Source organism: Alosa pseudoharengus, unplaced genomic scaffold (genome assembly GCF_046254945.1).
Source record: "Alosa pseudoharengus isolate Yale_2024_CS ecotype anadromous, Long Island Sound unplaced genomic scaffold, YU_APseudo_1.1 YU_APseudo_1.1_scf_12, whole genome shotgun sequence".
Lineage (NCBI taxonomy): Eukaryota > Metazoa > Chordata > Actinopteri > Clupeiformes > Clupeidae > Alosa > Alosa pseudoharengus.
Genome location: NW_027468587.1, coordinates 2,220,989 through 2,236,514, shown reverse-complemented (window position 1 = coordinate 2,236,514; position 15,526 = coordinate 2,220,989). Strand labels below are relative to the sequence as shown.

Sequence of the window (15,526 nt, the reverse complement as noted above, 5' to 3'; positions counted from 1 at the left end):
ATGTGAAGTAAACTACATTAAAAGTTTTAATTCACTATACTGAGTTAAAAGTTCATGTAAATTACACTGTAATATCAGTGCTGTTTCTTTTTAACTAAAGACGGCTACACAATGGAATATTTTTGTGACGGCATTATGAGAGTCAACAGGTAAAACAGTAGGCTTCTACCTGCAATGGACATAAAACTGTATGCAAATAGTTTTGCTCAGCTGGGTAGTGTCGTTCCTCCCAAATTGCATGGGGGGCATACGTGGCGTGACAAAGCATTGGAGTAATCCAAAATGTGGGTGCAATTGTACATTATTTATTTATATTTTCAGGTAGATAAAACACCTGAGGCAACAAATCAGGATACACAGGTATATCAGACACGGTTGCCACGGTGCCCACAGTGCTACACTGTTATGTTTACCAATGTGCCCGCTCACGTAAGACTCAGTGCCTCTGCAATGATCACACAGTGAATGTCCTATTCAATCATATCATTACACCTTTCTGCTATGATCACACAGTGAATGTCCTATTCAATCATATCATTACACCTTTCTGCTATGATCACACAGTGAATGTCCTATTCAATCATATCATTACACATTTCTGCTATGATCACACAGTGAATGTCCTACGCAATCATATCATTATACCTTTCTGCTATGATCACACAGTGAATGTCCTATTCAATCGGTCTGGGACGCCAGATGATTAGGTTGATTTGTTAGTGATTTTTTTTTTGACGGTACATAGGCTTGCTTGGTGATTGGCCGCTGTGTGAAATCCCCTACCTATAGCACTAGGAATTCTTCTCATCTATGTATATTTATTAAATTATATATAAATTGTATTTCCAAATGGCTGTAATGTCACAAAATCATTTTTTATTTTAAATAAATGCTATAATTATGTCCTTGTGTTACAGCTTTTACTGTGATACTGTAATCTAGGAGGTTTTACATTTTGGCAGAGGGCTTGTTTGGTTGTGGCCCCACCCACTTCTCTCCTGAAAGACAGAAGATTAGACAAGTTGAGAAATTATGTGTACACTGTGGTTCGCCTATTAGGAGATACATAGCATGTGTACCATCTTACATGAACAACAACAACAAATGATCCATGGCAACAATTAGTTGTTACTCAATTGCACTTCATTATAATAATTAACAAATATAAAATAATGTTAATGGCTGTTAACACCTTAAGTAACATTAGCTTTAATTATACAAATGTTGATAACATCATGCCTATAGAATCATGTCGATATCTGCTAACAACCACTTACTGGTATGAGTCATAACAACTAGGGTTGCAAAGGGGCGGAAAATTTCCGGTAAATTTCCGGAAACTTACCATGGGAAGTTAAGGTGGGGAATTTTGGAAATATTCAAAATGGAACTATCATGGAATTAAAGGAAATTATGGGAATTAATGGGAATTTACGGGAATTTAGGGTAATTCATACAAACTGTTTCATATACAAACATTAACATTTTGTTTCGTAATAAGCAGTATGATTTGTATGTTCGTATTTTTGCTTAGCTTAGCATACAAAGCTAGCTAGCATGCTAGCGGGAATCCCATTCTCTGCCTATGGTTTACTAGCGTGCTAAACTAGCAACACTGAACTGCCCAAGATACACCACACCACACCACTCAACAACAAAATCTGATTGGTTGGAACATTTTTCCCCCATGCATATAAACACACCATAGGTTTCCTTTATGTCTAGCAGCCTATGCCGATTGCTGTGTGCATGTGATTGACATATGTACAGGGTAGATATTCGACTGAAATTGCATTAAATCAGGTTGTTTTAACTAATATTAGACTGCAAGATAGGGTTTTGTCCACTACATTTAAGTTCCCTGTTGTAGACTAACTTGCCATATAAAAAATTCCCAGTTTATTCCCATTAATTCCCGTTTATTCCCATATATTCCCGTTAATTCCCATGGAAAGTTTCCAACTTAGAAAATTCCCGGAATTTTGCAACCCTAATAACAACATATAGATATCTTAAAACAAAACATGTACATTTTATTCATTTTTATGGAATATTCCTGACCTATGCAGTGAGCCAACAGCTCAAAGCGATCTGAGCCAAAGAACGCCTCAGGTTTGCCATCCACGTGACAGACAATCAGAGGGAAACCAAAAGCCTACAAAGATGAGAGAATTGGTAGATAAAGACAATAGGCATGAAAACGACATTTGTATCATTCAACACAAAGGATTGACCACTGTCATGGTACTGACCGCATAATCCATTGCTTTCTGTGTGGTGGCCTTAAGTTTGTCTTTGATTGGCTGGGACTGGGCCAACTTCAGCAACTCATCAATCTCACTGGCTGACAGTCCAGCCTTTAGACCCGCCTGTTAAGGGGGGAAAAAAGAATTCAGTACCATTTACAAGAAACAAGAACAGTCAGTTACAATTACTCCCAGACAATGAAATAATTATTTGGGATGATCTTGGCAGTGGAGGATAAGTCACTAGAGTATGCTGAAACCAGGACTATGAGGTGTGGTTCCGTGCGGTACCTCTATGAGTGAGGCAGGCTTGGTGATGTCTTGGTCTTTACTCCAGATTCTCATCCACAGCTCCCTGGACACCTTCTCCACCTGGGCATCTCCACCTGTCTCCTTCTCAGCCACTGCAGTCACAAAGCGCATGGCCTCCAGAGAACCTGACCAGAACATGGAACACAGAGAGAGGGAGGGAAGGAGAGTTATTGGCAAGAGAGTGTTTTCGTGGGACAGTATACTGAGGCACCATCAACAAAGAGAATAGAAGAGAGATGAAGGCTACCTTTCTCAAACATGGCCTCAAAGGGGTTTGATGGAGAGGACAGGGGTACTTTGAAATACTGAGCGAGACGTTCCAAGTCTTTTGTCATGTACAGAAACTTATTTGGGACCAGACCTGGAGGCTTGTTACCTTGTCTCAACAACAAATACACAAAGAAACAGACAAGCAAGCACAGATTCTTAAGTGCAAAAATGACCAGGTTTATTAAAATCGGAATTTATCGAATTGCAATTGCACAATATCAAGCACGATTTGCTCAACAGTTGCAAACGAGTGACACTAGGCTATATTTCATTAATGAAAGAAGGATCCTACCTGAACTTTGCATAACGCCTCCCAAGAAGGCCGGTCGCAATTTGAGGTCAATGTTCCAAACATGTCTGTAGCGACAGAGCACCTAAAACCACGGATAAAGTAGAAATCTTCATACAAAACTAGCATGCAGTCTATAGCTTTTCCAAACTTTATCACAAACCTCGAATCCAAGCCAAGAGTAGGGAGATACAACGTCGTAGAACAATTCTAACACTTTTCTGGAGCTGGCCATCTGTAGAATTACAAATAGTCTATTCAAGACAATGACAAGCAACCTAGCTGTCATTTGAACAGGTTGTTGTTAACCATTGGACCATCCGAAAGTAGGTAAAGGTTCACCAAACCAAACCATGCATGTGACACCGTGGTAAAGTTGGTTTTATATTGGACGTTGGATATTCGACACATTCGAAAAATCTATTTAGCACTGACTACGAGGGTCGAGTTTGTGTCAAACCAACTTTAATGTGTTTAAACAAGGCCTGCCTATATTACACAAAGCTTCTTTTGTCCAAAAACCCATGTTTTGATTTTATGAATTTTTTAGGCTGATAAAAGATTTCAATCTATTATGCGGCTTCACCTTTTGACTTACCCATACTAAAACACATCTCCTGAACTCGGCTTACTGCCCTTTCTAGTACACAAAGCTTCTTTTTCCCTAAAACCTACTCTTTGATTTTATACAATTTTTAATGTTAAATGTTTCAAATCTATTATGCGGCTTGCCCTTTTGACCTACCCATGTCAAAACACATCTGGTGAACTCAGATTACTGCTCTATATAGTACACAAAGCTTCTTTTTCCCAAAAATCCATTCTTTGATTTTATAAATATTTTTTAATGTAAAAAAAATGCTTTAAATGCTTTAAATCTATTATGCGGCTTGACCTTTTGACCTAACCATGTCAAAACACATCTGTTGCACTCAGCTAACTGCCCTACATAATACACAAAGCTTCTTTTTTCCAAAAAACTCACTCTTTGATTTTATATTAATTTTTTACTATTCAAAAATGCTATAAATCTATTATGCGAATTGACCTTTTGACCAACCCATGTCAAAACACATCTGCTGCACTCAGTTAACTGCCCTACATAGTACACAAAGCTTCTTTTTTTCAAAAACTTACTCTTTGATTTTATATACATTTTTTACTATTCAAAAATGCTATAAATCTATTATGCGGCTTGACCTTTTGACCTACCCATGTCAAAACACATCTGTTGCACTCAGCTAACTGGCCTTCATAGTACACAAAGCTTATTTTTTCCAAAAACTCACTCTTTGATTTTATATTAATTTTTTACTTTATAAAAATGCTATAAATCTATTATGCGAATCGACCTTTTGACCTACCCATGTCAAAACACATCTGCTGCACTCAGCTAACTGCCCTACATAATACACAAAGCTTATTTTGTCCAAAAACTTACTCTTTGATTTTATATAAATTTTTTATTATTCAAAAATGCTATAAATCTATTATGCGGCTTGACCTTTTGACCTACCCATGTCAAAACACATCTGCTGCACTCGGCTAACTGCCCTACATAGTACACAAAGCTTCTTTTTTCCAAAAATGCACTCTTTGATTTTATATTAATTTTTTATTATTCAAAAATGCTATAAATCTATTATGCGGCTTGACCTTTTGACCTAACCATGTCAAAACACATCTGTTGCACTCAGCTAACTGCCCTACATAATACACAAAGCTTCTTTTTTCCAAAAACTCACTCTTTGATTTTATATTAATTTTTTACTATTCAAAAATGCTATACATCTATTATGCGAATTGACCTTTTGACCTAGCCATGTCAAAACACATCTGTTGCACTCGGCTAACTGCCCTACATAGTACACAAAGCTTCTTTTTTCCAAAAAACTCACTCTTTGATTTTATATAAATTTTTTACTATTCAAAAATGCTATAAATCTATTATGCGAATTGACCTTTTGACCAACCCATGTCAAAACACATCTGCTGCACTCAGTTAACTGCCCTACATAGTACACAAAGCTTCTTTTTTTCAAAAACTTACTCTTTGATTTTATATACATTTTTTACTATTCAAAAATGCTATAAATCTATTATGCGGCTTGACCTTTTGACCTACCCATGTCAAAACACATCTGTTGCACTCAGCTAACTGGCCTTCATAGTACACAAAGCTTATTTTTTCCAAAAACTCACTCTTTGATTTTATATTAATTTTTTACTTTATAAAAATGCTATAAATCTATTATGCGAATCGACCTTTTGACCTACCCATGTCAAAACACATCTGCTGCACTCAGCTAACTGCCCTACATAATACACAAAGCTTATTTTGTCCAAAAACTTACTCTTTGATTTTATATTAATTTTTTATTAGTCAAAAATGCTATAAATCTATTATGCGGCTTGACCTTTTGACCTACCCATGTCAAAACACATCTGCTGCACTCGGCTAACTGCCCTACATAGTACACAAAGCTTCTTTTTTCCAAAAATGCACTCTTTGATTTTATATTAATTTTTTATTATTCAAAAATGCTATAAATCTATTATGCGGCTTGACCTTTTGACCTAACCATGTCAAAACACATCTGTTGCACTCAGCTAACTGCCCTACATAATACACAAAGCTTCTTTTTTCCAAAAACTCACTCTTTGATTTTATATTAATTTTTTACTATTCAAAAATGCTATACATCTATTATGCGAATTGACCTTTTGACCAACCCATGTCAAAACACATCTGCTGCACTCAGTTAACTGCCCTACATAGTACACAAAGCTTCTTTTTTTCAAAAACGTACTCTTTGATTTTATATAAATTTTTTACTATTAAAAAATGCTATAAATCTATTATGCGGCTTGACCTTTTGACCTAACCATGTCAAAACACATCTGTTGCACTCAGCTAACTGCCCTACATAATACACAAACCTTATTTTTTCCAAAAACTCACTCTTTGATTTTATATTAATTTTTTACTATTCAAAAATGCTATAAATCTATTATGCGAATTGACCTTTTGACCAACCCATGTCAAAACACATCTGCTGCACTCAGCTAACTGCCCTACATAATACACAAAGCTTCTTTTTTCCAAAAATGCACTCTTTGATTTTATATTATTTTTTTACTATTCAAAAATGCTATAAATCTATTATGTGCCTTCACCTTTTGACCTAGCCATGTCAAAACACATCTGTTGCACTCGGCTAACTGCCCTACATAGTACACAAAGCTTATTTTTTCCAAAAACTCACTCTTTGATTTTATATAAATTTTTTACTATTCAAAAATGCTATAAATTTATTATGCGCCTTCATCTTTTGACCTACCCATGTCAAAACACATCTGCTGCACTCAGCTAACTGTCCTACATACAGTAGTACACAAAGCTTTTTTTTTTCCAAAAACTCAGTCTTTGATTTTATATTAATTTATTACTATTCAAAAATGCAAAAAAACAAGCTACCTCTTTGTAGGTAGACATACATCATTTATATTTATTAAGTTAACTATATTTTGTTTTCCATCCAAAGTTCCATTTGGCTGTGTAAATCAACTGGATTTTTTTTAAATTTTCAATAAATGTATAATATAGATTTATAGCATTTTTTGATAATAAAATATCTATAAAATCAAAGAGTGGGCTTTGGAAAAAAATAAGCTTTGTGTACTATGTAGGGCAGCAGATGTGTTTTGATATGGGTAAGTCGAAAGGGGAAGGCACATAAAAGATGTATAGCATTTTTGAATAGTAAAAAATTAATATAAAATCAAAGACTGCGTTTTTGAAAAAAAGAAGCTTTGTGTACTATGTAGGGCAGTTAACCGAGTGCAGCAGATGTGTTTTGATATGGGTAAGGCGAAAGGGGAAGGCACATAATAGATTTATAGCATTTTTGAATAGTAAAAAATGTATATAAAATCAAAGAATGTGTTTTTGAAAAAAATAAGCTTTGTGTACTATGTAGGCAAGTTAGCCGAGTGCAGCAGATGTGTTTTGATATGGGTAAGTCGAAAGGGGAAGGCACATAATAGATTTATAGCATTTTTGAATAGTAAAAAATGTATATAAAATCAAAGAGTGCGTTTTTGAAAAAAAGAAGCTTTGCGTACTATGTAGGCAAGTTAGCTGAGTGCAACAGATGTGTTTTGACATGGGTAAGTCGAAAGGTCAAGCTGCATAATAGATTTATAGCATTTTTGAATAGTAAAAGAATTATATAAAATCAAAGAGTGCGTTTTAAAAAAAAAGAAGCTTTGTGTATTATGTAGGGCAGTTAGCTGAGTGCAACAGATGTGTTTTGACATGGTTAGGTCAAAAGGTCAAGCCGCATAATAGATTTATAGCATTTTTTAATAGTAAAAAATTTATATAAAATCAAAGAGTAAGTTTTTGAAAAAAAGAAGCTTTGTGTACTATGTAGGGCAGTTAACTGAGTGCAGCAGATGTGTTTTGACATGGGTTGGTCAAAAGGTCAATTCGCATAATAGATGTATAGCATTTTTGAATAGTAAAAAATTAATATAAAATCAAAGAGTGAGTTTTTGGAAAAAAGAAGCTTTGTGTATTATGTAGGGCAGTTAGCTGAGTGCAACAGATGTGTTTTGACATGGTTAGGTCAAAAGGTCAAGCCGCATAATAGATTTATAGCATTTTTGAATAATAAAAAATTAATATAAAATCAAAGAGTGCATTTTTGGAAAAAAGAAGCTTTGTGTATTATGTAGGGCAGTTAGCTGAGTGCAACAGATGTGTTTTGACATGGTTAGGTCAAAAGGTCAAGCCGCATAATAGATTTATAGCATTTTTGAATAGTAAAAAATGTATATAAAATCAAAGAGTAAGTTTTTGAAAAAAAGAAGCTTTGTGTACTATGTAGGGCAGTTAACTGAGTGCAGCAGATGTGTTTTGACATGGGTTGGTCAAAAGGTCAATTCGCATAATAGATTTATAGCATTTTTGAATAGTAAAAAATTTATATAAAATCAAAGAGTGAGTTTTTTGGAAAAAAGAAGCTTTGTGTATTATGTAGGGCAGTTAGCTGAGTGCAACAGATGTGTTTTCACATGGTTAGGTCAAAAGGTCAAGCCGCATAATAGATTTAAAGCATTTAAAGCATTTTTTTTACATTAAAAAATATTTATAAAATCAAAGAATGGATTTTTGGGAAAAATAAGCTTTGTGTATTATGTAGGGCAGTTAGCTGAGTGCAACAGATGTGTTTTGACATGGTTAGGTCAAAAGGTCAAGCCGCATAATAGATTTAAAGCATTTAAAGCATTTTTTTTACATTAAAAAATATTTATAAAATCAAAGAATGGATTTTTGGGAAAAAGAAGCTTTGTGTACTATATAGAGCAGTAATCTGAGTTCACCAGATGTGTTTTGACATGGGTAGGTCAAAAGGGCAAGCCGCATAATAGATTTGAAACATTTAACATTAAAAATTGTATAAAATCAAAGAGTAGGTTTTAGGGGAAAAGAAGCTTTGTGTACTAGAAAGGGCAGTAAGCCGAGTTCAGGAGATGTGTTTTAGTATGGGTAAGTCAAAAGGTGAAGCCGCATAATAGATTGAAATCTTTTATCAGCCTAAAAAATTCATAAAATCAAAACATGGGTTTTTGGACAAAAGAAGCTTTGTGTAATATAGGCAGGCCTTGTTTAAACACATTAAAATTGGTTTGACACAAACTCGACCCTCGTAGTCAGTGCTAAATAGATTTTTCGAATGTGTCGAATATCCAACGTCCAATATAAAACCAACTTTACCACGGTGCATGTGACAACTTTTGGTAGAATTCCGTTCTGTGATCTGAACAAGCCATACTTACATACCGTTTAAGAGACGAAATGTTGAGTTGTGAAAAGTTACGAGCGTCCCCTTTTTCAAAATAGCCTACAAGGCTGCATTTGCACTAGTTGCACGATAATGGAATGACAAGTGAAGCAGTCAAACTCTCCTACAAATTAGCCGTCAGTCATCTCTCTTGGCTAAATGTTTCTACCTCGAAATTCTGAGAATTCCACATTAAAGGGATCGGCAAAGTTAAGAACTCCCAGAGACTTTACCAGAGACAGTAAAAGACAGAGACTGACCTCTCATGGAGTGAAGTAGTGTGAAACTAGCGACAGTAAAGAAAATTCCAATATGGCCGCCATTCGCGAATCATTCAAAATAAAAGTCAGAACATATTCATTACTTTTTCAATAAAAAAGTTTAAAAATGATTAATTTAAAACTGTATTGGGTTACCAAAGGGAAAGTACATTTAGAAAATAATTAAATAAGACATTTAAATCGAAAATACACATTAGAATGCTATATTTTTTCTACACCAATATAATTAAACTGTGTGGCTGTGAAAACAATAAGTTGTGCATATGTAAAAGGGGGGTGAAATGGAATCCTTATAACATGTACTTTCAGAATATATTAGATGTTTATACCAAGTTCGCCTTTGTGAGTACCAGGCCATACTAAGTGTGTACCGAGTCATATACTATGTCTGCCATTGATTGAACTTCAAATTGTGTGGCTGTGAAAACAATAAGTTGTGCATATGTAAAAGGGGGGTGAAATGGAATCCTTATAAGATGTACTTTCAGCATATATATAGATGTTTATACCAAGTTCGCCTTTGTGAGTACCAGGCCATACTAAGTGTGTACCGAGTCATATACTATGTCTGCCATTGACATACACTGTTGAACTTCAAATTGTGTGGCTGTGAAAACAATAAGTTGTGCATATGTAAAAGGGGGGTGAAATGGAATCCTTATAACATGTACTTTCAGAATATATATAGATATTTATACCAAATTCGCCTTTGTAGGTACCAGGCCATACTAAGTGTGTACCGAGTCATATACTATGTCTGCCATTGACATACACTGTTGAACTTCAAATTGTGTGGCTGTGAAAACAATAAGTTGTGCATACGTAAAAGGGGGGTGAAATGGAATCCTTATAACATGTACTTTCAGAATATATATAGATGTTTATACCAAATTCGCCTTTGTGAGTACCAGGCCATACTAACTCTGTACCGAGTCATATACTATAGGCCTGTCATTGGCACACTGTTGTACCTACAAAGGCGAAGTTGGTATAAATATCTATATATATTCTAAAAGTACATGTTATAAGGATTCCATTTCACCCCCCTTTTATATATGGACAACTTATTGTTTTCACAGCCACACAATTTGAAGTTCAACAGTGTATGTCAATGGCAGACATAGTATATGACTCGGTACACACTTAGTATGGCCTGGTACCTACAAAGGCGAACTTGGTATAAATATCTATATATATTCTAAAAGTACATGTTATAAGGATTCCATTTCACCCCCCTTTTACATATGCACAACTTATTGTTTTCACAGCCACACAATTTGAATTCAACAGTGTATGTCAATGGTAGACATAGTATATGACTTGGTACAGAGGTAGTATGGCCTGGTACTCACAAAGGCGAATTTGGTATAAACATCTATATGTGTTCTGAAAGTACATGTTATAATGATTTCATTTCACCCCACTTTTACATATGCACAACTTATTGTTTTCACAGCCACACAATTTGAATTCAACAGTGTATGTCAATGGTAGACATAGTATATGACTTGGTACAGAGGTAGTATGGCCTGGTACTCACAAAGGCGAATTTGGTATAAACATCTATATGTGTTCTGAAAGTACATGTTATAATGATTTCATTTCACCCCACTTTTACATATGCACAACTTATTGTTTTCACAGCACACAATTTGAAGTTCAACAGTGTATGTCAATGACAGACATAATATATGACTCGGTACACACTTAGTATGGCCTGGTACCTACAAAGGCGAAGTTGGTATAAATATCTATATATATTCTGAAAGTACATGTTATAAGGATTCCATTTCACCCCCCTTTTACATATGCACAACTTACTGTTTTCACAGCCACACAATTTGAAGTTCAACAGTGTATGTCAATGGTAGACATAGTATATGACTTGATACAGAGTTAGTATGGCCTGGTACCTACAAAGGCGAATTTGGTATAGATATCTTTATATATTCTGAAAGTACATGTTATAAGGATTTAATTTACTCCCCTTTTACATTTGCACAACTTATTGTTTTCACAGCCACACAATTTGAAGTTCAACAGTGTGTGTCAATAGAAGGCCTATGACTTGGTACAGACTTGGTATTGCCTGGTACTACAAAGGCGAACTTGGTATAAATATCTATGTGTATTCTGAAAGTATATGTTATAAGGAGTCCATTTTACCCCCTTTTAAATATGCACAACTTATTGTTTACATAGCCACACAATTTAAAGTTCAATAGTATTGTGTATAGTATGACAGGCCTAGGGTAGGCTATATGAGTCCGTACAGAGTTAGTATGGCATATACCTATAAAGACACATTTTAAAGACTTAGTTTGAACTAAGTGTTATTTGATAATAGTGTTATTTTAGGTCTTGTTAATGAAAAAGGTAATTCTTCCACAATTATATTAATGCAAAGTATAATCGTATAAAAAACATTAACTTTAAATCAATGTATAGTACATTATTATCCCCCTTTTCTATGTTTGTTTTTGTTCCCTTCTCTTTTAATAGTAGCCTACATCAGGAGATGGAGACGTTTGTCCAGAGAATGTCCGTAGACGGGCTCTGGTTTGTCTTGCCTTGCATTGAGAAAGGTGTTGCATGAGATCACTTCCGTTCAATTTCAAGGATGTTAGCAAGACAATTCTGCTACAATTACAACATTTGCACATGCATTTACATAGGCTAAGTTTCAGCAACATGTTTACATTTCGTGTAAACCTTTGAAAAATACTCTGAAAACCGAATTTTAACCTACTTTATCTGATCGTTCGTCTGTACCTTTATTTTGACGCCTTTCGCCGCCATATTGCCCGCTATTGTCGCGTACTGTCGCTTACTGTCGCTAGCTCCACGGAACTATGGAGTGAGCAACCTCCCTTCTTCTTTCGATTTACCGATTGCAAGTCCAAGTTCTTTAAATCATTACTGCCACCTACTGTATTGTGGCGGACAGCCTGGAAGGGAAAAGAAAAACAGTTGGGTTTTTCTGCCTCATAGAAATTATGGGGTTTGCAACGACGTCATGTTCTGGCCGGTAACTATGGTAACCCAGCACCGATACTCAGTGAATAAAGTCAGACAGGCTCTGATAAAGTACAACCAGAGCCCGTCTACGGAGAGCCTTGCCACTCCGTATTAAGTCCCATTGTACCGAATTTTGGTTGCAGTTCCACCAAATTTCCACTGGGGGCGATGGCCATGAGTGCAGAATGAATGGGAGTCAATGGAGCTAGACGGCTAAATTTGTCTCTTTCACCTGATTGTCGTTGACAAATCTCAGATTTGATTGTAGTTTGTATAACTTCAACATGGGTAATAGGTCAAAAGTTGAATGAACGAGTACTTATGTCCTTTTGATTTCTTACAGTTTGGGTCGTTGTTGCCCATAACACGCTAGCATTGTGCTAATGAGTGACGTCATTGACACGTTTAAAAGGCTTTTTAGAACAATTAAGTGACTTTAAAAAATATAATACTCCACCAAGTGTATTTTCTTTGCCTCCCCTTTCGAATACAATATTCAAATTACTTGAAAAAAAATTATATCCCGAGAAAAGTGGATTTTGAGGGGTACAGCTCCATAGACCTCCATGCATTCTGCACTCGTGGACGAGCGCCCTCATGTGGAACCACAGAAGGAACTGCAACCAGTTCAGAAACCGGAAGTTTTCCGAGAGTGGCAGTTCTCCCCTTATTAGACATTCTCTGGTACAACGAAGTGTCACTCCCCGATGTGAGTCACGCATGCTCAGATTGATAGGTTTTACGGCATGACGCCAAGGGATCCGACTGAAATCCATAAAATAATGAACTTCTCTGTTTCAAAAACATTTTAGCTATCTAAGATTGTTTGATTGCTAACGTTAGCAAACACCATTCAAGTGACAGCCTTTGTTGTGCTTGATTGCTTACTTATTTGCCAGCAGTGAACAAACTTCGTTATAGGTCAATTTTTATTGATATTACAGAAGTCTCTTGCTAGCAGGCTACTTCAGCCTCTAATCTAGAACTGACATTAGAGATCATGCCGTGAAAATGTGATGCCTTTCCACACAGCGAAACACCTCGCGATTTTCGGCCAGCGAAATTTCGCCTCGGGGGCGTAACGGCAAAACCGCTAACCTTTTGACTGCAGTGTCTAGCCAGTGGTGGCAAGCGAGCTAATTAGGCTAATCAGCTAATTCAAACGTTTAAGTACTTAATGAAGATATCCAGGGGTCTTTATGTCTCAACTAAGTTGATGTTGCCTTTAAACAACAATTCATGTTCATAGAAACAAAAAGGTCAATAAGACATAATATCAGAGAGGGTTAAAGCGGAGCGAGAGGCGCAAACGTTCCACAATTTCCGCGTTCGATTATTGCAAGGGGGAGGGGGGGAAATCCCCCTTTATGCAGACCAGAGTAAACCCTCGCTGCACTAATGTCAATGGAGACTTGTGGAATTTTACCAATAAATTGGTCATTATGTCTTTCTGGATTTGTTGAGGGTTTTTTTGAAAATGTTGTCATAATCTGTAAGTGTTTGGGATCATTTCAAGCCTAAAAGTGTAATTTTTTAGCGTTCGGATTTGTAATAAAATAACTTAATATCAGACCATGCTGCTGCCAGTTACTGTCTGGTTGTTAGCATGCTAGCTACCCTATTAGCTAAGGTAACATTTTAAACGGAGAAGTGTAATTTCTTTGAAATGACAACTAGCTGAATAACATTACTGACATTAGTTAAAGTGGATAGTTTATACTCAAGTGAATTTGCAACAGTATATTAAGTTTAAGTGAAGTCCTTCAACTACTAGTCAGGTTGCTAGGTTACGGGGACGCTGGCGAGACACCCCGCTCCGTCTGGCATCATGTTTTTGTTTGTTTTTATGTAATGTTCGTAATTTTATGTGATGTTCTGTTTATTTTTTTGTATTTTTTGTCTAGTTAAATGTATTCTCTCTTTTTTGCGTTATATTTGGGTAGTTTTTGTGTTATTCTTAGTCCTTTATTTGCTGAGAAGTCTGTTGATGCTGTGACGTTAAGTTAACTGAGCTGAGCCATGGCTAACGTTGACGTTGGCTTTTGTCCTGGGCCTCTGGTGTACTCCATCCGTGAACGGTGCTGCGCTTCGGAAAGGGATTTCTCAGGACGGTTGTGGAGGGCTATATGTGATGTGCCGCTGCCGCGACCACTGGTTTGAGCTGCCATGCTCTGCTGCCTGGAGTCTGGATTGAGTAAGCTAACGTTAACGTTAGAAGCAAGTTTGAAGAACTCTGACGACAGCGATCTCACTGAACAACAAATGGTCGCTGTCAATGTTCACTGAGTTGCTGATCTGTAGCATCTCCTACGACTTCAGAGTGTTCATTGCTTCCAGTGCTCTCCAGACTGCCACGATAACGTTAAATCCTCCGGGTTGGACACAGCTGTGCGCCTTCATCATTGCCCTTGGACTATTTCAGCCGGTTAACTAGATTCAACCAACTGGACTAAATTAACATGAGTTTTCTTTTTAAAATGTCTTAATTATTTATTTTATTATTTGTTTTTGTTTGTTTGTTTGTTATCCGTCTTGAATGTTTCATATGTTGTATGTTTCACGTGTCACGGGTACGCTGGCGACTACGCCGCTCCGTCCTGCATTTTTTGTATTTGTTATTTTTTAAATGTATGTCTTGATGTCATGGGCACGCTGGCGACTACGCCGCTCCATCCGGCATCGTTTGTCTTGTTATGTGTCTTGTTTGTTGGAGCGCTTTGGATTGCACTATGTGCATGTTAAATGCGCTTTAAAAATAAATCTGACTTGACTTGACTTGACTAGTCACTTGTTAGTGCATAGCTGTATTGCCATAGCAACTCCCATCCACTTGTATAGCATTTTAAGCTAGTGTTAGCTAGCTAGCTAGCTCGGTTCACATGACTAATTCAATTATTCATATCATGTCCTAAAGAATGATTCATTGGTATCATGCATGATTATAGACAATAATACTGTGAACACAATTATGTTTATCTGTTCTTATTGCTTATTAAGAGAGAAAGTTTATTTAGTGACGTAAGGTGACACTCCCACTTATGCAGACCGGAACTGTCCCGTTTTGCTCCCATAGTAACGAATTACGTTGCTCTATCTTGCTAGTAATCTAGGATCTTTGATAATATATTTCATACCTGTGTTGCAGCATGTAGCCTAGCTGTCTAGCTAGGTTTACAATGCAATCCAATGTCCTAAAATACTAGCATTTCGCCTGTCAGCTAGCTAAAAAGATCGAGCGCTTAAACTAACATATATAGTGGT

At 36.3% G+C, this 15,526-nt stretch overlaps 1 protein-coding gene across 3 annotated transcripts; it reads right to left on the bottom strand.

Moving 5' to 3' along the window:
- Positions 1-283: 283 nt before the first annotated feature.
- On the bottom strand, positions 284-9,253 carry LOC143118666 (glutathione S-transferase kappa 1-like). 3 transcript variants are annotated; one of them, XM_076279717.1, is made up of 8 exons: positions 9,227-9,253; positions 3,281-3,352; positions 3,121-3,202; positions 2,806-2,934; positions 2,538-2,683; positions 2,253-2,369; positions 2,062-2,155; positions 284-998 (listed from the first exon to the last, which is right to left on the bottom strand). In XM_076279717.1, exons 2-8 carry the CDS (start codon positions 3,350-3,352, stop codon positions 949-951), a joined length of 690 nt encoding a protein of 229 aa, XP_076135832.1. In that variant the 5' UTR covers positions 9,227-9,253; the 3' UTR covers positions 284-948. The 3 variants fall into 3 exon arrangements, with proteins under 3 accessions (XP_076135832.1, XP_076135831.1, XP_076135830.1); XM_076279716.1 differs by lacking the exon at positions 9,227-9,253 and adding an exon at positions 8,962-9,220; XM_076279715.1 differs by lacking the exon at positions 9,227-9,253 and adding an exon at positions 8,966-9,220.
- Between the last annotated feature and the right edge of the window lie 6,273 nt (positions 9,254-15,526).